General features: G+C 53.8%; 1 protein-coding gene across 2 annotated transcripts in view; it reads left to right on the top strand.

Moving 5' to 3' along the window:
- Window positions 1-20,711, top strand: part of LOC140492548 (TSC22 domain family protein 4-like) — a 108,806-nt gene that overhangs the window by 72,419 nt on the left and 15,676 nt on the right. For both annotated transcript variants that reach the window (XM_072591490.1, XM_072591491.1), the window contains one exon: window positions 8,653-8,704. In XM_072591490.1, the coding sequence (XP_072447591.1) occupies window positions 8,653-8,704 (52 nt within the window). The remainder of the gene's footprint in view (window positions 1-8,652; window positions 8,705-20,711) is intronic.

Raw genomic sequence — 20,711 nt, 5'->3', positions numbered from 1 at the left:
GGGTGTCATGTTGGCCAACTGATGACTCAGCGGCCATCTTGGGTGTCCATGTGCACCCTGCCCCTGTGCCATCTCCCTCTTCACTTCCTACCTCCCGCAGAGAGGGCAAAAGGGGGAATGGATGACTTATAGAGTCCACCTGCTGGGGTTTACTGCTTACCAAAAACTGAACTGGGCTTGCTGTGTGAACGCTGTGGCTACGAGAGCAGGTCAGAAGGGGGCAATCCTGCAGCGAGTAACTCCTTGACTAGACAGGAGGGTGAGGGAATACTCTCCACTTGCCCTGGATGGGGGCAGCTCCAATGTTAGAAGCTCGACACCGTCCAGGACAAAGCAGCCCCCGTTTGATTGATGTCACATCCATAAGTGTCCACCCACTGACGCTCAGGGGCAGCAGTGGGTGCTGTCTACAAGAGGCACTGCAGCAAATCAGCAAGGCTGCTGAGAGAGTACCCATAACCCTTCGGCACAGAGCTGAGACACCGAGAATCGTGGTCAGAACCATAAGACCACCAAGGGACCCCGCCCCCAGGGTGGAATTCTCTGCCGATAACCCAATCACAGGCCACAACTGAACAAGCCCTGGGAGTCCGGTTTCCTCCCACAATCCAGAGATGAACTAGAGAGTATAGGGTTTGGGGTGAGAGGAGAAAGATTTAAAAGGGACCTAAGAGGCAACTTTTTCACACAGAGGGTGGTACGTGTATGGAATGAGCTGCCAGAGGAAGTGGTGAAGGCTGGTACAGTTATAACATTTAAAAGGCATCTGGATGGGTATATGATTAGGAAGGGATTGGAGGGATATGGGCCGGGTGCTGGCCAATGGGACTAGATTGGGTTGGGATACCTGGACGGGTTGGACCGAAGGGTCTGTTTTCGTGCTGTACATCTCTATGACTGTATGTGCAGATTCGGGTGGATTGGCCATGCTGAGTTGCCCCGTAGTGTTCAGGGATGTGTGGGTTAGCTGCATTCGTCAGGGGTACATGTAGAGTGTTAGGGGAATGGGTCCAAGTGGACTGGTTGGGCCAAATGGCCTGTTTCCACACTGTAGGGATCCTGTGAGCTGTGGCTGGGCGAGTTGACGAGACTCCTCCTTCAGATGCTGAAGGCTCCCAGTGACCCTCGTTGAGGCCTCTTCCGTTTGTAGGTTTCACTGCGATTTTGGGACACTTCCCCCTGCTGACAGAAAATGAAATCCAGGCCCCACCCCCACCCCCTCCCCCGTTCTCACTGACAGGGCTGTGCGGGAGGTAGGGAGGGAGAGGGGAGTTGTGGCTGAGTTTCATAGATGGTTCCCTGTATGGTTCTGACAGTGCCACACGGCGTTACTTCATCACACCGAAACACAGAGCTCCCCCCCCCTCCACTTCGAGCCTACCCAGAGAATGCGAGATCGATCTGTTGAACTGGCCAGAGGGTGTGGAGACAGATTATTGTTTTAAAACAAACCAGAAGCAGAGTGGGTCACGGGGCCCCAGTGACGTTTCGAAACATGGAGTAATTGAGGAGCAGTGAGTACAGGCCGAACTCAGGGGGGCAGCAGTGCACTGGTTACTTCATCCCGATGTCCACATGAAAGTCCCATGTTTAGACCCCGGCATGGGGTTACGGAATGGGCCCAGCCCCGAAAGAGGCCATTCAGCCCAGCCGATCCGCGCCAGTAGGTGGCTGGCCGTCAGCTGGTCAGGGGGGCAATTAGGGATGGGCACTCAACACTCGCCAGCCATGCCCGTGTCCCACATCCGGGCGGATCTCCCAGAATCCTCCCGCTCTAGAGAGTCTCTCCCCCCCCCCCCCCACACCCGGGTAGGGAGGCCTGTGGCCTAACCTCAAAATGGCTTCCATAGCGAGGGAATCGCAATAGCCTTGCGTCTGGTCAGAAATGCCCCCCAGCTCGCTTTGCTTTTACACACAATGCATTTTGGGAGGGCAAAGGGTTTACACGGTGAATAGTCAGGCTGGAGGAAGTGGAGACGATCCGAGGAGATTAGTGTGTCCACGTACACATCATAGGATGCCATAGAGCTGTTGGCTAAGGTGGTACTGAAGGCATGTGGAATACTCGCCTTTGTTCTTCAGAGCAAGGAGGTAATTGGTCAGTTGTTTATATTCCGGAAGTTTCCGGGAGGTTGTTTCCTCCCGCAGCGAGATGGCGGTCACCAGGTTTTGGAGCGAGGGATTAGATGTCAGGGACTAGCCCGGCTGCTCCTCCCAGCGATGGGGGAGGTCTCGCTAGCACCTCCCAACAACAGTGCAGCATTCCCTCCGTCCAAGCGCGGGCAGCGCCAACCTGCTTTCATATGGCACTCAGAGGCAGGGCTCGAACCTCTAGCCTTCTGACTCCGCCCTGAGGCGAAGGTGTGCACCCCCTGAGCAGAACACATAGCGTCCCCACAGTGTGGGAGCAAGCCGTTCAGCCCATCGAGCCCACCGCCAACCCTCCAAAGAGTGATGGGAGCCAGGCCATTGGACCTGTCGGCTCAGGAAGGGGTGGGAGCTTCTCCGAGTGATGCTGCCTAACCCCCCCCCCCTCCCCCCCCTCACCTTCAGCTGTGTGTGGGTGGGTGGGTGGCTGATTCACACAGCGTCTTTAACAATCGTCAAACGGGGAGGTGTCAGTCCCATTCGTCTGAGGGGTTGGTTTCGGGGCCGTGGGTGTGGAGTCCAGACCTTGGGGACCGGGCAGCTCAAAGCACAGAAGATGTTGTGAAACTTGAAAGGGTCCAGAAAAAATTTACCAGGATGTTGCCAGGGTTGGAGGGTTTGAGCTACAGGGAGAGGCTGAACAGACTGGGGCTGTTTTCCCTGGAGTGTCGGAGGCTGAGGGATGACCTTATAGAGGTTTATAAAATCATGAGGGGCATGGATAGGATAAATAGATGAGGTCTTTTCCCTGGGATCGGTGAGTCCAGAACTAGCGGGCATCGGTTTAGGGTGGGAGGGGAAAGATATAAGAGACCTAAGGGACAAAGTTTTTACGCAGAGGGTGGTACGTGTATGGAATGAGCAGCCAAAGGAAGTGGTGGGGGCTGGTATAATTACAGCATTTAAACTGAATAGGAATGGTTTGGGGGGGTATAGGCCGGGTGCTGGCAGGTGGAACTAGATTGGGTTGGGATATCTGGTCGGCATGGACGGGTTGGACCAAAGGGTCTTTTTCTGTGCTGTACATCTCTATGACTGTTTACCTGTGGAGTGATGGGAGTCAGACCAGGCAAGACTCCAGGACTGGAGCAGAACCGAGATCTCTCAGGGTCAGTCGGACTGGAGGAGGCTGCCGAGACAGGGAGGGGAATTGGGGGCCTGAGGAGGGTAGCTGAGGAAGATAAGGCAGAACACTGTGCTGTGCGCTCGCTCGCTCTCTCCCTCCCTCTCTCTCTCTCTCTCTCTCTCAGCGCTGCCTTGTGTAACCTGCTTTCTGTAATTCATTCACTGAATATGTGGGCCCAGCCATCAGTACTCTCTAGATCTGGCCAAGTGACTCCCTGGGCAGTTGGGCCGCAGTGGTCTGGAGTCACGTGTAGGCCAGACTGGGTAAGAGTGGCTGTTTCCCTCCTTAAAGGATTTTGGTGAACCCGGTGGGGTTTTCACAGGAGTCTTGTGGTCACTATCATCCCAGGCTGACACATTACCTTTTGGATTTATGTGCAGAACTGAACCAGCATTTCCCCCTTACACGGCTGCAGTGGGATTCCAGTCCCCATTACCTGCACCGTTTACGAGTAACGCCCCCACCCTGCTGACAGCACATGTCTTGCCGTTCTGTTCGTAGCACCATTTTAAAAGGCTGAGTGATGGGGGCCTTTGCTACTCCCGAGTCCTCAGTGTCTCAGTCAGAGCTGCCTTGTGCAGAATCCTTTGTAACCCCATCAGGGAGCAGTATTGGCCCTGTGATTTCAGACCACTCGCTTGCCCGCTCAGTCAGAGTCACACTGTAACCTGCTGGGAAAATGGGCTGGCAACAGAGAAATGTCTGAGCTGGGCCAGAGCTGGAAGTGTGCTAGCACCTCGGGAGGTCAGTACGCACGGAGCCGTGGACCAACCTGAAAGCCAGAGAGAGTTTCCGTTCATATAATTACAAATCCCACACCACCAGGTTATAGTCCAACAGGTTTAATTGGAAGCACTAGCTTTCAGAGCGACGCTCCTCCATCAGGTGGTTGTGGAGCAGTGCTCCGAAAGCTAGTGCTTCCAAATAAACCTGTTGGACTATAATCTGGTGGTGTGTGGTTTTTAACTGTGTCCACCCCAGTCCAACACCGGCTTCTCCATTTCATCACTTCATTCATATAGTGCCTCAGGATGTTAGTGGAGTACTTCTGAAATGCAGAACCGGCCAAAGAGAGGCAGTGGGGTGTCTTTCACGCACTGGAGAGGGTGACTGGGCTTTAGTTACTGTCCCATTGACGGCAATGCCAGTCCTCCCCTGGTCATGTGACTTAGGAGTTGGCCATTTGACCCCTCTGCCTTTCAGTAAGGTCATGCTGATCTAATTTCAGCTTCATTCCGTTTTACGCCTGATCAGTGTTGGACTCCTTAGTCAGTCTGTTCTCTCCCAGAAGGGGATGGATAGATCCTGTAAGCCCACCCTGTCAGCTCTCCTATCTCTCCCTTACTTTCTCCTATGGGAGTGGTACCACCTTTACATGGACAGCAGCAAGCCCTGTATCTGAACTTGCATCAATCTCCCTTGAGTCCACATCCTTTGTTATTGCTTTATCTAAGTAAGTATATCTCTGATTTGAAATGACTAACTGAGCTGCAGCCTCGTGCCTTTTCACAAGAGTGAGTTCCTCAATTCTACCACCCAAAGAAGTGTCTCCTAACTTTCCTGCTGTACAGGGGCATGGATTTTAAAACGGGGGGAGTCCCCAGAGACTTTCACGCCATTGTGTACATTGTCTTGTTCTCTCTGTCCCTCTCTCTCTCTATCTCTCTCTCTTGATCTGTGTCTCGTATGTGCTCTCGCTGTCTGACTTGCTCTCCCTTATCTGTCTCTCACTCACACTCTCTATCTCACTCGTGCACTCTCTCTGTCTCTCACTCGCTCGCGCTCCCTCTCTGTCTCTTGTTTGCTCCGGCTCTCGCTCCCTCTCTGTCAGTCGCTTGCTCTCTCTGTCTCTCACTCCCTCTCTGTCTCTCACTCTGTCTGTCTCTCACCCTCTGTCTCTTGCCCTCTGTCTGTCTCTCTTGCTCTCCCTCTCGATCTCTCTTGCTCTCTCTCTCTGTCTTTCTCACTCCCCCTCTCTGTCTCTTGCTCTCTCTGTCTGTCTCTCTCACTCCCTCTCTGTCTGTCTCTGTCCCTCTCTCTCCCTCTCTCACTCACTCACTCCCTCTCCGTCTCTCTTGCTGTCTCTCTCACTCCCTCTCTCTCTCTGTCTGTCTCTCTCACTTCCTCTCTGTCTCTCCCTCTCTGTCTCTCTGTCTCTCACTCCCTCTCTGTCTCTCTCTCTCTCACTCCCTCTCTGTCTCTCGCTCTCTCCCTCTCTGCCTCTCGCTCTCTGTCTCTCACTCACTCTCTGTCTCTCGCTCTCTCCCTCTCTGCCTCTCGCTCTCTGTCTCTCACTCACTATCTGTCTGTCTCTCTCACTCCCTCTCTGTCTTTCTCTCTCACTCTCTCTCTGTCTCTCGCTCTCTCCCTCTCTTGTCTCTCACTCTCTCCCTCTCTGCCTCTTGCTCTCTCACTCTCTGTCTGTCTCTCACTCCCTGTCTGTCTCTCTCACTCCCTCTCTGTCTCTCTCTCTCACTTCCTCTCTGTCTCTCGCTCTCTCCCTCTCTTGTCTCTCACTCTCTCCCTCTCTACCTCTTGCTCTCTCACTCTCTGTCTGTCTCTCACTCCCTCTCTGTCTCTCTCTCTCACTCCCTCTCTGTCTCTCGCTCTCTCCCTCTCTGCCTCTCGCTCTCTCACTCTCTGTCTCTCACTCACTCTCTGTCTTTCTCTCTCACTCCCTCTCTGTCTCTCGCTCTCTCCCTCTCTTGTCTCTCACTCTCTCCCTCTCTGCCTCTTGCTCTCTCACTCTCTGTCTGTCTCTCACTCCCTCTCTGTCTCTCTCTCTCTCTCTCTCTTACTCCCTCTCTGTCTCTCACTCTCTCCTTCTCTGTCTCTCACTCTCTCCTTCTCATTCTCTCGCTCTCTCAATCTCTGTCTGTCTCTCTCACTCCCTCTCTGTCTCTCTCTCTCACTCCCTCTCTGTCTCTCGCTCTCTCCCTCTCTTGTCTCTCACTCCCTCTCTGCCTCTTGCTCTCTCACTCTCTGTCTGTCTCTCACTCCCTCTCTGTCTCTCTCTCTCTCTTACTCCCTCTCTGTCTCTCACTCTCTCCTTCTCTGTCTCTCACTCTCTCCTTCTCTGTCTCTCGCTCTCTCACTCTCTGTCTCTCTCACTCCCTCTCTGTCTCTCTCTCTCACTTCCTCTCTGTCTCTCGCTCTCTCCCTCTCTTGTCTCTCACTCTCTCCCTCTCTGCCTCTTGCTCTCTCACTCTCTGTCTGTCTCTCACTCCCTCTCTGTGTCTCTCTCTCTCTCTCTTACTCCCTCTCTGTCTCTCACTGTCTCCTTCTCTGTCTCTCGCTCTCTCACTCTCTGTCTGTCTCTCACTCCCTCTCTGTCTCTCTCTCTCACTCACTCCCTCTCTGTCTCTCGCTCCCTCCCTCTCTTGTCTCTCGCTCTCGCTCTCTCACTCTCTGTCTGTCTGTCTCTCACTCTCTGTCTGTCTCTCTCACTGCCTCTCTGTCTCTCTCTCACTCCCTCTCTGTCTCTCGCTCTCTCCCTCTCTTGTCTCTCGCTCTCGCTCTCTCACTGTTAATATCTCTCACTCCCTCTCTGTCTCTCTCACTCCCTCTCTGTCTCTCTCTCTCACTCCCTCTCTGTCTCTCTCTCTCACTCCCTCTCTGTCTCTCGCTCTCTCCCTCTCTGTCTCTCTCTCTCACTCCCTCTCTGTCTCTCGCTCTCTCCCTCTCTGTCTCTCTCTCACTCCCTCTCTGTCTCTCGCTCTCTCTCTCTGTCTCTCTCACTTCCTCTCTGTCTCTCTCTCTCTCTCACTCCCTCTCTGTCTCTCTCTCACTCCCTCTCTGTCTCTCGCGCTCTCCCTCTCTTGTCTCTCGCGCTCTCCCTCTCTGTCTCTCTCTCTCACTCCCTCTCTGTCTCTCGCGCTCTCCCTCTCTTGTCTCTCGCGCTCTCCCTCTCTGTCTCTCTCTCTCTCACTCCCTCTCTGTCTCTCGCTCTCACTCCCTCTCTGTCTCTCTCACTCCCTCTCTGTCTCTCGCTCTCTCCTTCACTGTCTCTCTCTCTGTCTCTCTCTCACTCCTTCTCTCTCTCTCTCTCTCTCGCTCTCTCCTTCTCTCTCTCTCTCTCTCTCTCTCTCTCTCACTCCCTCTCTGTCTCTCGCTCTCTCCCTGTCTGTCTCTGAAGCCCATACCTGCTCCTTTTCCCAGTCAAGCTGAAAAATCCCGTCAGGGACCGGGGGAAAAAAAAAACCACAATTGAACAACTCTTAGGACTTCCAGAGACAGCAGACCTTGTTGATGGAATCGGTCCTCCCCAGAGTCCAAAATGTTCCCAGCTTGGAACCCAGGCTTATTGAGTGTCCACACGGGCCTCCTCCATCACCCTGCTAACGGACTGTGCCGTTCCTTCCCTTCCCCCCCCCTTCTCCGCCTCCCCTGGGATCCGTCAGTACCTTCAGCCCTCAGCATCACCCCCTCTGCCTGCCAGGTCTACATTCTCACCACTGTCCAGGTGGTGGAAATCTGCTGGACCCCCCCCCCCCCCCCCGGACTCATGAGCGCCCATCGCCTATTTCCAGACTGCCCACAAAGTGGATCTGTCCCATTGTACAATGGTGGTGGCTTGTGTTCAGTTGGAGGGGGGGATGAACGGCCGTGGGACTTGGCTAACCCAGTGCTCAAAGCACTAAGTAACTTGGATTTGATTTATCGTTGTCCCATGTACCTAGGTACAGGGAAAGGCTTGGTTCTGTGTGCAGTACAGGCAGCTCATACCATACAGAGTGTATTAGGGTGATAGAACAGAGCGAGGAATACAATGTTACAGCTGCAGAGAAGGTGCACAGAGAGCTAGATCAACATTAAAATTAAAATCTGAGAGGTCAATTCAGAAGTCTAATATCTGTGTGTGTGTGTGTCCGTGTACGTGTGTCCGTGTCCGTGTGTGTGTGTGTCCGTGTGTGTGTGTGTCCGTGTGTGTGTGTGTCCGTGTGTGTGTGTGTGTATCTGTGTGTGTGTGTCTGTGTGTGTGTCCGTGTGTCTGTGCGTGTTTCTGTGTATGTGTGTCTGTGTGCGTGTGTGTGTGTGTATCTGTGTGTGTCCGTGTGCCTGTGTATGTGTGTCTGTGTGCGTGTGTGTGTCCGTGTGCCTGTGTGTGTGTCCGTGTGTCTGTGCGTGTTTCTGTGTATGTGTGTCTGTGTGCGTGTGTGTGTGTGTATCTGTGTGTGTCCGTGTGCCTGTGTGTGTGTGTCTGTGTGAGTATCTGTGTGTGTAAAGGGGGTAGGTTTCCAGCTCCCCTCTCCCTGGTGTGTGTCCTGTTCTGTTCTGCTCCCACTGACGTGTCCCTGTTTCTTGTCTCTCTTCCCCCTCCACCCCCACCCCCACCCCCACCCCCACCCCCACACCCCCACCCCCACCCCCACCCACAGTGGTTCCAGCAGCAGCATGGTTGCCATCGACAACAAGATCGAACAGGCCATGGTAAGATGGCTGAGCCATTCCTCATGGGTTTTATCCTGTCCCCCCAGGGCGCGGCTGGGACGAGACCCACTTCTGCTGCCCACCCCTAGTTGCCCCTTGAACCGAGTGGCTCTCCAGGCCTGTATCAGAGGGCTGTGTGGCGTCAGGTGTAGGGTAGACCCGGGTGAGGGCAGCAGATTCCTTCCCGGCACGGGGCACCAGCTAATCGGATAGGTTTTCCCGACGACCAACCGCATCCCGGTCTCTCAGTCCCACTGGTTGGTTTTATTTGTTCAAATGTCCGTTCCCCCAGCCTCCACGGTGGGGTCGCTCGTCCGACCACTGTTACCTGCACCTCCCTGGCGGCAGGATGAACTTTGCATTGAGGTGGCGCCTTGCTCATCCTGAAGTGGGCCATGTGTCGCCGTGCAGTCAGGCCCAGCGGTTTGACGTCAGCCTGGAGTTTGTTTCCCCCGGCCTGTGTGAGCCTCAGGCCAGGCTGCAGGAAGCCTGGGGCCTGAGGAGTCAGGCCTGTGTGGGCCCCAGTGCCCCCTCTAGTTCCCTGAGCCCCGGTGCTGTCACTCAGAGAAGGCCTGCCTCTTTGTTGAGCTGTGTTGGGCAAGTGGAGTAAACCATTCACCCCCTCGAGCCTGTCCCACCACATAGTGGCTGACCTGCGGCCTACCTCCGTCACCCTGCCTTTGGCCTTCATTTCCTCACTGATCTGAAGCTCCTCAGCCTCCGATTTTGAAAACTGGCCTTTGTGTGCGAGGATTGGTCCCTAACATCTCTCCTGAGCGGGCTGGGCCCAATACTGAGTGTGCCCCCTCGTTCCCGAGACTCCCATCTGAGTGGGAAAGGGTTTCTCTATTTGCTCTTTCCTGTTCTGTACGTCATTCCAGGGTGTCTGAGAGAGACATGGTCCTTCCTCCCTCTCACACCCCACATCGTTCCCCCCTCCTCTCTCGCTCCCCATGGTCCCTCTCTCTCACTGTCCCCCAGCCTCCCCCATCGTCACTTCTCTCTCTCTCTCTCTCTCTCCCCCCATCGTCCCTCCTCTCTCTCTCTCTCTCTCTCTGCCCCCATCGTCCCTCCTCTCAATCTCCCCCCATCGTCCCTCCACTCTCTCACCCCATCGTCTCTCCTCTCACTCTCACCCCCATCATCCCTCCTCTCTCTCTCCCCCCCATCGTCCCTCCTCTCTCTCCCCCCCCCCATGTCCCTCCTCTCTCTCTCTCTCTCTCCCCCCATCATCCTTCCTCTCTCTCTCTCCCCCCATCGTCCCTCCTCTTTCTCTCTCTCTCCCCCCATCGTCCCTCCTCTCTCTCTCTCCCCACCATCGTCCCTCCTCTCTCTCTCCCCCCCCATCGTCCCTCCTCTCTCTCCCCCTCCATCGTCCCTCCTCTCTCTCTCTCTCCCCACCATCGGCCCTCCTCTCACTCTCCCCCCATCGTCCCTCCTCTCTCTCTCTCCCCATCGTCCCTCCTCTCTCTCTCTCTCCCCCCATCGTCCCTCCTCTCTCTCTCTCTCTCCTCCCCATCGTCCCTCCCCGTCTCTTCCCCCCATCATCCTTCCTCTCTCTCTCTCCCCCCCATCGTCCTTCCTCTCTCTCTCCACCCCCCATCGTCCCTCCTCTCTCCCTCCCATCGTCCCTCCTCTCTCTCTCTCTCTCCCCCCCATCGACCCTCCTCTTTCTCTCGCTCCCCCAATCGTCCCTCCTCTCTCTCCCCCCCATCGTCCCTCCTCTCTCTCTCTCCCCCAATCGTCCCTCCTCTCACTCTCCCCCCCATTGTCCCTCCTCTCTCTCTCCCCCCCATCGTCCCTCCTCTCTCTCTCTCCCCCCCATCGTCCCTCCTCTCTCTCTCCCCCCCATCGTCCTTCCTCTCTATCTCTCCATCCCCCATCATCCCTCCTCTTTCTCTCGCTCCCCCCAATCGTCCCTCCTCTCTCTCTCCCCCATCGTCCCTCCTCTCTCCACCCCCCATCGTCCCTCCTCTCTCCCCCCCATCGTCCCTCCTCTCTCTCTCCCCCCCATCGTCCCTCCTCTCTCTCTCTCCCCCCCCAATCATCCTTCCTCTCTCTCTCCAACCCCATCGTCCCTCCTCTCTTCCCCCCCATCGTCCCTCCTCTCTTCCCCCCCATCGTCCCTCCTCTCTTCCCCCCCATCGTCCCTCCTCTCTCCCCCCCATTGTCTCTCCTCTTTCACCCCCATTGTCCCTCCTCCCTCTCCCCCCCATCGTCCCTCCTCTCTCTCCCCCCCCATCGTCCTTCCTCACACTCTCCCCCCATCATCCCTCCTCTCTCTCTCTCCCCCCCAACGTCCCTCCTCTCTCTCTCCCCCATCGTCCCTCCCCTGTCTCTTCCCCCCATCATCCCTCCTCTCTCTCTCACCCCCATTGTCCTTCCTCTCTCTCTCTCCCCCCCATCGTCCCTCCTCTCTCTCCCCCCCCATCGTCCCTCCTCTCTCTCCCCCCCATCGTCCCTCCTCTCTCTCCCCCCCATCGTCCCTCCTCTCTCTCCCCCCCCCATCGTCCCTCCTCTCTCTCCCCCCCCAATCGTCCCTCCTCTCTCTCCCCCCCCCAATCGTCCCTCCTCTCTCTCCCCCCCAATTGTCCCTCCTCCCTCTCCCCCCCATCGTCCCTCCTCTCTCTCCCCCCCATCGTCCTTCCTCACACTCTCCCCCCATCATCCCTCCTCTCTCTCTCTCCCCCCCCATCATCCCTCCTCTCTCTCTCACCCCCATTGTCCTTCCTCTCTCTCTCTCCCCCCCCATCGTCCCTCCTCTCTCTTCCCCCCCCATCGTCCCTCCTCTCTCTCCCCCCCCATCGTCCCTCCTCTCTCTCTCTCCCCCCACCATCGTCCCTCCTCTCTCTCCCCCCCATCATCCCTCCTCTCTCTCCACCCCATCGTCCCTCCTCTCTCTCCCCCCCCCCATCGTCCCTCCTCTCTCTACCCCCCCCCAATCGTCCCTCCTCTCTCTCCCCCCCCATCGTCCCTCCTCTCTCTCTCCCCACCATCGTCCCTCCTCTCTCTACCCCCCCCCAATCGTCCCTCCTCTCTCCCCCCCCATCGTCCCTCCTCTCTCTCTCTCTCTCCCCCCAATCGTCCTTCCTCTCTCTCCCCCATCGTCCCTCCTCTCTCCCCCCCCATCGTCCCTCCTCTCTCCCCCCCCATCATCCCTCTCTCTGCCCCCCATCGTTCCTCCTCTCTCTTCCCCATCGTCCCTCCTGTCTCTTTCCCCCCTCATCGTCGCTCCTCTCTCTCCCCCCATCATCCTTCCTCTCTCTCTCCCCCCATCGTCCCTCCTCTCTCCCCCCCATCGTCCCTCCTCTCTCCCCCCCATTGTCCCTCCTCTCTCCCCCCCATCGGCCCTCCTCTCTCTCCCCCCCCCAACGTCCCTCCTCTCACTCTCGCCCCCCATTTCCCTCCTCTCTCTCCCCCCCATCGTCCTTCCTCTTTTTCTCTCTCCCCCTATTCGTCCCTCCTCACATTCTCCCCCCCCATCGTCCCTCCTCTCTCTCTCTCCCCCCATTGTCCCTCCTCTCTCTCTCCCCCGTCGCCCTCCTCTCTCTCTCTCTCCCCCCACCATCGTCCCTCCTCTCTCTCCACCCCATCGTCCCTCCTCTCTCTCCCCTCCATCGTCCCTCCTCTCTCTCTTTCCCCCCCATCGTCCTTCCTCTCTCTCCCCCCCATCATCCCTCCTCTCTCCCCCCCATTTTCCTTCCATCTCTCCCCCCCATCGTCCCTCCTCTCTCCCCCCCATTGTCCCTCCTCCCTCTCCCCACATCATCCCTCCTCCCTCTCCCCCCATCATCCCTCCTCACACTCTCCCCCCCATCGTCCCTCCTCTCTCTCTCTCCTCCCCCATCGTCCCTCCTCTCTCTCTCTCTCCCCCCCCCATCGTCCCTCCTCTCTCTCTCTCCCCCCATCGTCCCTCCTCTCTCTCTCTCCCCCCCATTCATCCCTCCTCTCTCTCCCCCTCATCCATCCCTCCTCTCTCTCCCCCTCATCGTCCCTCCTCTCTCTCTCTCTCTCTCCCCCATCGTCCCTCCTCTCTCTCTGTTTCCCTATTGTCCCTCCTCTCTCCCCCCCATCGTCCCTCCTCTCTCTCTCCCCCTATTCATCCCTCCTCTCTCTCCCCCCATCGTGCCTCCTCTATCTCTGTCTCCCCAATCGTCCCTCCTCTCTCTCTCTCCCCCATTGTCCCTCCTCTCTCTCTCCCCCCCATCGTCCCTCCTCTCTCTCTCCCCCAATCATCCCACCTCTCACTCTCCCCCCCCATTGTCCCTCCTCTCTCTCTCCCCCTGTCCTCCCTCCTCTCTCTCTGTTTCCCCATTGTCCCTCCTCTCTCTCTCTCCCCCAATCAACCCTCCTCTCACTCTCCCCCCCATTGTCCCTCCTCTCTCTCTCCCCCTGTCCTCCCTCCTCTCATTCTGTTTCCCCATTGTCCCTCCTCTCTCTCGCCCCCATCGTCCCTCCTCTCTCTCTCTCTCTCTCTCTCTCTCTCCCTGCTTATGCACACTCTCTCTCTCTCTCTCTCCCTGCTTATACACACTCTCTCTCTCTCCCCCTGCTTATACACTCTCTCTCTCCCTGCTTATACACTCTCTCTCTCCCTGCTTATACACTCTCTCTCTCCCTGCTTATACACTCTCTCTCTCTCTCTCCCTGTTTATACACTCTCTCTCTCTCTCTCTCTCCCTGCTTATACACACTCTCTCTCTCTCTCCCTGCTTATACACACTCTCTCTCTCTCTCTGCTTATGCACTCTCTCTCTCTCTCTCTCCCCCTGCTTATACACTCTCTCTCTCCCTGCTTATACACACTCTCTCTCTCTCTCTCCCTGTTTATACACACTCTCTCTCTCTCTCCCTGCTTATACACACTCTCTCTCTCTCTCTCCCTGCTTATGCACACTCTCTCGCTCTCTCCCTGGTTATACACACTCTCTCTCTCTCTCTCTCCCTGCTTATGCACTCTCTCTCTCTCTCCCTGCGAATACACACTCTCTCTCTCTCTCTCCCTGTTTATACACACTCTCTCTCTCTCTCCCTGCTTATACACACTCTCTCTCTCTCTCTCCCTGCTTATGCACACTCTCTCGCTCTCTCCCTGGTTATACACACTCTCTCTCTCTCTCTCTCTCCCTGCTTATGCACTCTCTCTCTCTCTCTCTCTCTCTCCCTGCTTATACACTCTCTCTCTCCCTGTTTATACAAACTCTCTCTCTCTCCCTGCTTATACACACTCACTCTCTCTCTCCCTGCTTATACACTCTCTCTCTCTCTCTCTCTGTCTCCCTGCTTATACACTCTCTCCCTGTTTATGCACAATCTCTCTCTCCCTGGTTATACACACTCTCTCTCTCTCTCTCTCTCTCTCTCCCTCCCTCCCTCCCTCCCTGCTTATACACTCTCTCTCTCCCTGTTTATGCACACTCTCTCTCTCCCTGCTTATACACTCTCTCTCTCCCCCTGTTTATACACACTCTCTCTCTCCCTGCTTATACACACTCTCTCTTTCTCTCTCCCTGTTTATGCACACTCTCTCTCCCTGTTTATGCACACTCTCTCTCTCTCCCTGCTTATACACTCTCTCTCTCTCTCTCCCCCTGCTTATACACTCTCTCTCTCCCTGCTTATACACTCTCTCTCTTTCTCTCTCCCTGTTTATGCACACTCTCTCTCCCTGTTTATGCACACTCTCTCTCTCTCCCTGCTTATACACTCTCTCTCTCTCTCCCCCTGCTTATACACTCTCTCTCTCCCTGCTTATACACTCTCTCTCTCTCTCCCTGTTTATACACACTCTCTCTCTCTCTCTCTCTCTCTCCCTGCTTATGCACACTCTCTCGCTCTCTCCCTGGTTATACACACTCTCTCTCTCTCTCTCTCTCCCTGCTTATGCACACTCTCTCGCTCTCTCCCTGGTTATACACACTCTCTCTCTCTCTCTCTCTCTCTCTCTCTCTCCCTGCTTATGCACTCTCTCTCTCTCTCACCCTGCTTATACACTCTCTCTCTCCCTGTTTATACAAACTCTCTCTCTCTCCCTGCTTATACACACTCACTCTCTCTCTCCCTGCTTATACACTCTCTCTCTCTCTCTCTCTCTCTGTCTCCCTGCTTATACACTCTCTCTCTCTCTCTCTCTCCCTGCTTATGCACACTCTCTCGCTCTCTCCCTGGTTATACACACTCTCTCTCTCTCTCTCTCTCCCTGCTTATGCACTCTCTCTCTCTCTCACCCTGCTTATACACTCTCTCTCTCCCTGTTTATACAAACTCTCTCTCTCTCCCTGCTTATACACACTCACTCTCTCTCCCTGCTTATACACTCTCTCTCTCTCTCTCTCTCTGTCTCCCTGCTTATACACTCTCTCTCTCTCTCTCTCTCTCTCCCTGCTTATACACTCTCTCCCTGTTTATGCACAATCTCTCTCTCCCTGTTTATGCACACTCTCTCTCCCTGTTTATGCACACTCTCTCTCTCTCTCCCTGCTTTTTCACACTCTCTCTTTCTCTCTCCCTGTTTATGCACACTCTCTCTCCCTGTTTATGCACACTCTCTCTCTCTCTCCCTGCTTTTTCACACTCTCTCTTTCTCTCTCCCTGTTTATGCACACACTCTCTCTCTCCCTGCTTATACACTCTCTCTCTCTCCCTGTTTATACACACTCTCTCTCTCTCCCACCCTGCTTATACACTCTCTCTCTCTCCCTGCTTATACACTCTCTCTCTCTCCCTGTTTATACACACTCTCTCTCTCTCTCCCTGCTTATACACTCTCTCTCTCCCTGCTTATGCACACTCTCTCGCTCTCTCCCTGTTTATGCACACTCTCTCTCTCTCTCCCTGCTTATACACTCTCTCTCTCCCTGCTTATGCACACTCTCTCGCTCTCTCCCTGTTTATGCACACTCTCTCCCTGTATATGCACAATCTCTCTCTCCCTGGTTATACATACTCTCTCTCTCTCTCCCTGCTTATACACTCTCTCTCTCTCTCCCTGCTTATACACACTCTCTCTCTCCCTGCTTATACACACACACTCTCTCTCTCTCTCTCCCTGCTTATGCACACTCTCTCTCTCTCTCCCTGTTTATGCACACTCTCTCCCTGTATATGCACAATCTCTCTCTCCCTGGTTATACATACTCTCTCTCTCTCTCTCTCCCTGCTTATACACTCTCTCTCTCTCCCTGCTTATACACTCTCTCTCTCTCCCTGCTTATACACTCTCTCTCTCTCCCTGCTTATACACACTCTCTCTCTCCCTGTTTATACACACTCTCTCTCTCTCTCCCTGCTTATACACACTCTCTCTTTCTCTCTCCCTGCTTATACACTCTCTCTCTCTCCCTGCTTATACACACTCTCTCTCTCTCCCACCCTGCTTATACACTCTCTCTCTCTCCCTGCTTATACACTCTCTCTCTCTCCCTGTTTATACACACTCTCTCTCTCTCTCCCTGCTTATACACTCTCTCTCTCCCTGCTTATGCACACTCTCTCGCTCTCTCCCTGTTTATGCACACTCTCTCCCTGTATATGCACAATCTCTCTCTCCCTGGTTATACATACTCTCTCTCTCTCTCCCTGCTTATACACTCTCTCTCTCTCTCCCTGCTTATACACACTCTCTCTCTCCCTGCTTATACACACACACTCTCTCTCTCTCTCTCCCTGCTTATGCACACTCTCTCTCTCTCTCCCTGTTTATGCACACTCTCTCCCTGTATATGCACAATCTCTCTCTCCCTGGTTATACATACTCTCTCTCTCTCTCTCTCCCTGCTTATACACTCTCTCTCTCCCCCAGCTTATACACTCTCTCTCTCTCCCTGCTTATACACTCTCTCTCTCTCCCTGCTTATACACACTCTCTCTCTCCCTGCTTATACACACTCTCTCTTTCTCTCTCCCTGCTTATACACTCTCTTTCTCCCTGCTTATACACTCTCTCTCTCTCCCTGTTTATACACACTCTCTCTCTCTCTCTCCCTGCTTATACACTCTCTCTCTCTCCCTGCTTATACACTCTCTCTCTCTCTCCCTGCTTATACACTCTCTCTCTCTCCCTGTTTATACACACTCTCTCTCTCTCTCTCCCTGCTTATACACTCTCTCTCTCTCTCTCCCTGCTTATACACTCTCTCTCTCTCTCCCTGTTTATACACACTCTCTCTCTCCCTGCTTATACACACTCTCTCTCTCTCTCTCTCTCTCCCTGTATATGCACAATCTCTCTCTCCCTGGTTATACATACTCTCACTCTCTCTCCCTGCTTATACACTCTCTCTCTCTCTCTCCCCCTGCTTATACACACTCTCTCTCTCTCTCTCTCCCTGCTTATGCACACTCTCTCTCTCCCTGCTTATAAACACTTTCTCTCTCTCCCTGCTTATACACACTCTCTCTCTCCCCCTGCTTATACACTCTCTCTCTCTCTCTCTCTCTCCCTGCTTATAAACACTTTCTCTCTCTCCCTGCTTATACACACTCTCTCTCTCCCCCTGCTTATACACACTCTCTCTCTCCCCCTGCTTATACACACTCTCTCTCTCCCCCTGCTTATACACTCTCTCTCTCTCTCTCTCCCTGCTTATGCACATTCTCCTCTCCGTGTTTATACACTCGCTCTCTCTCTCTCTCTCTCTCTCTCCCTGCTTATGCACACTCTCTCCCTGCTTATACACTCTCTCTCTCTCTGCTTATAAACACTTTCTCTCTCTCTCTCTCTCTCTCCCTGCTTATGCACATTCTCCTCTCCGTGTTTATACACTCGCTCTCTCTCTCTCTCTCTCTCTCTCTCCCCCTGCTTATGCACTCTCTCTCTCTCTCTCTCCCTGCTTATCCACACACTCTCTCTCCCTGCTTATACACGCTCTCTCTCTCTCCCTGTTTATACACTCTCTCTCTCTCCCTGCTTAAACACTCCCTCTCTCCCTGCTTATACTCTCTCTCACTCTCTCTCTCTCTGTCTCCCTACTTATACACTCTCTCTCTCTCTCCCTGCTTATACACGCTCTCTCTCTCTCCCTGTTTATACACTCTCTCTCTCTCCCTGCTTAAACACTCCCTCTCTCCCTGCTTATACTCTCTCTCACTCTCTCTCTCTCTGTCTCCCTACTTATACACTCTCTCTCTCTCTCTCCCTGCTTATACACTCTCTCTGTGTCCCTGTTTATACACACTCTCTCTCTCTCTCTCTCTCTCTCCCTGCTTATACACTCTCTCTGTGTCCCTGTTTATACACACTCTCTCTCTCTTCCCCCAGCTTATACACTCTCTCTCTCTCCCCCTGCTTATACACTCTGTCTCTCTCTCCCTGCTTATAAACTCTCTCTCTCTCTCTCTCTCTCTCTCTCTCCCTACTTATACACTCTCTCTCTCTCTCCCCCTGCTTATACACACTCTCTCTCTCCCTGCTTATACACTCTCTCTCTCTCTCTCTCTGTCTCCCTACTTATACTCTCTCTCTCTCCCCCTGCTTATACACTCTCTCTCTCTCTCTGTCTCCCTACTTATACACTCTCTCTCTCTCTCTCCCTGCTTATACACACACTCTCTCTCTCTCCCTGCTTATGCACACTCTCTCTCTCTCTCTCTCTGTCTCCCTACTTATACTCTCTCTCTCTCCCCCTGCTTATACACTCTCTCTCTCTCTGTCTCCCTACTTATACACTCTCTCTCTCTCTCTCCCTGCTCAAACACTCCCTCTCTCCCTGCTTATACTCTCTTTCTCTCTCTCTCTCTCCCCCAGCTTATACACTCTCTCTCTCTCCCCCTGCTTATACACACTCTCTCTCTCTCTCTCCCCCAGCTTATACACTCTCTCTCTCTCCCCCTGCTTATACACACTCTCTCTCTCCCTGCTTATACTCTCTCTCTCTCTCTCTCTCTCTCTGTCTCCCTACTTATACTCTCTCTCTCTCCCCCTGCTTATACACTCTCTCTCTCCCTGCTTATACACACACTCTCTCTCTCTCTCTCTCTCTGTCTCCCTACTTATACTCTCTCTCTCTCCCCCTGCTTATACACTCTCTCTCTCCCTGCTTATACACTCTCTCTCTCTCTCTCTGTCTCCCTGCTTATACACTCTCTCTCTCTGTCTCCCTACTTATACACTCTCTCTCTCTCCCCCTGCTTATACACTCTCTCTCTCCCTGCTTATACACTCTCTCTGTGTCCCTGTTTATACACACTCTCTCTCTCTCTCCCTGCTTATACACACTCTCTCTTTCTCTCTCCCTGTTTATGCACACTCTCTCTACTGTTTATGCACACTCTCTCTCTCTCCCTGCTTATACACTCTCTCTCTCTCCCTGTTTATACACACTCTCTCTCTCTCTCTCCCTGCTTATACACTCTCTCTCTCTCTCTCCCTGCTTATACACTCTCTCTCTCTCTCCCTGTTTATACACACTCTCTCTCTCCCTGCTTATACACACTCTCTCTCTCTCTCTCTCTCTCTCCCTGTATATGCACAATCTCTCTCTCCCTGGTTATACATACTCTCACTCTCTCTCCCTGCTTATACACTCTCTCTCTCTCTCTCCCCCTGCTTATACACACTCTCTCTCTCCCTGCTTATGCACACTCTCTCTCTCCCTGCTTATAAACACTTTCTCTCTCTCCCTGCTTATACACACTCTCTCTCTCCCCCTGCTTATACACTCTCTCTCTCTCTCTCTCTCTCCCTGCTTATAAACACTTTCTCTCTCTCCCTGCTTATACACACTCTCTCTCTCCCCCTGCTTATACACACTCTCTCTCTCCCCCTGCTTATACACTCTCTCTCTCTCTCTCTCCCTGCTTATGCACATTCTCCTCTCCGTGTTTATACACTTGCTCTCTCTCTCTCTCTCTCTCTCTCCCTGCTTATGCACACTCTCTCCCTGCTTATACACTCTCTCTCTCCCTGCTTATAAACACTTTCTCTCTCTCTCTCTCTCTCTCCCTGCTTATGCACATTCTCCTCTCCGTGTTTATACACTCGCTCTCTCTCTCTCTCTCTCTCTCTCTCCCCCTGCTTATGCACTCTCTCTCTCTCTCTCTCCCTGCTTATCCACTCTCTCTCTCTCCCTGCTTATACACTCGCTCTCTCTCTCTCTCCCCCTGCTTATGCACTCTATCTCTCTCTCTCCCTGCTTATACACTCTCTCTCTCTCTCCCTGCTTATGCACATTCTCCTCTCCGTGTTTATACACTCGCGCTCTCTCTCTCTCTCTCTCTCTCTCCCCCCCTGCTTATGCACTCTCTCTCTCTCTCTCCCTGCTTATGCACACTCTCTCTCTCCCTGCTTATACACACTCTCTCCCTGCTTATAAACACTTTCTCTCTCTCCCTGCTTATACACACTCTCTCTCTCTCTCTCCCTGCTTATGCACACTCTCTCTCTCCCTGCTTATAAACACTTTCTCTCTCTCCCTGCTTATAAACACTTTCTCTCTCCCCCTGCTTATACACACTCTCTCTCTCTCTCTCTCTCCCTGCTTATGCACACTCTCTCTCTCTCTCTCTCCCTGTTTATACACACTCTCTCTCTCTCTCCCCCAGCTTATACACTCTCTCTCTCTCCCCCAGCTTATACACTCTCTCTCTCTCTCTCCCTGCTTATACACTCTCTCTCTCTCTCCCTGCTTATACACTCTCTCTCTCCCTGCTTATACACTCTCTCTCCCTGCTTACACACACACTCTCTCTTTCCTTGCTTATGCACACTCTCTCTCTCTGCCTGCTGACACACTCTCTCTCTCTCTCTCTCCCTGCTTATACACACTCTCTCTCTCTCTCCCTGCTTATGCACACTCTCTCTCTCCCTGCTTATACACTCTCTCTCTCTCCCTGCTTATAAACACTTTCTCTCTCTCCCTGCTTATACACACTCTCTCTCTCCCCCTGCTTATACTCTCTCTCTCTCTCTCTCTCTCCCTGCTTATGCACATTCTCCTCTCCGTGTTTATACACTCGCTCTCTCTCTCTCTCTCTCTCTCTCTCCCTGCTTATACACTCTCTCTCTCCC

Source organism: Chiloscyllium punctatum, chromosome 21, assembly GCF_047496795.1.
Source record: "Chiloscyllium punctatum isolate Juve2018m chromosome 21, sChiPun1.3, whole genome shotgun sequence".
In the NCBI taxonomy this organism is placed as follows: Eukaryota; Metazoa; Chordata; class Chondrichthyes; order Orectolobiformes; family Hemiscylliidae; genus Chiloscyllium; species Chiloscyllium punctatum.
Note: the sequence above shows the minus strand (reverse complement) of the source record. Positions and strands in the feature narration are given on the sequence as shown.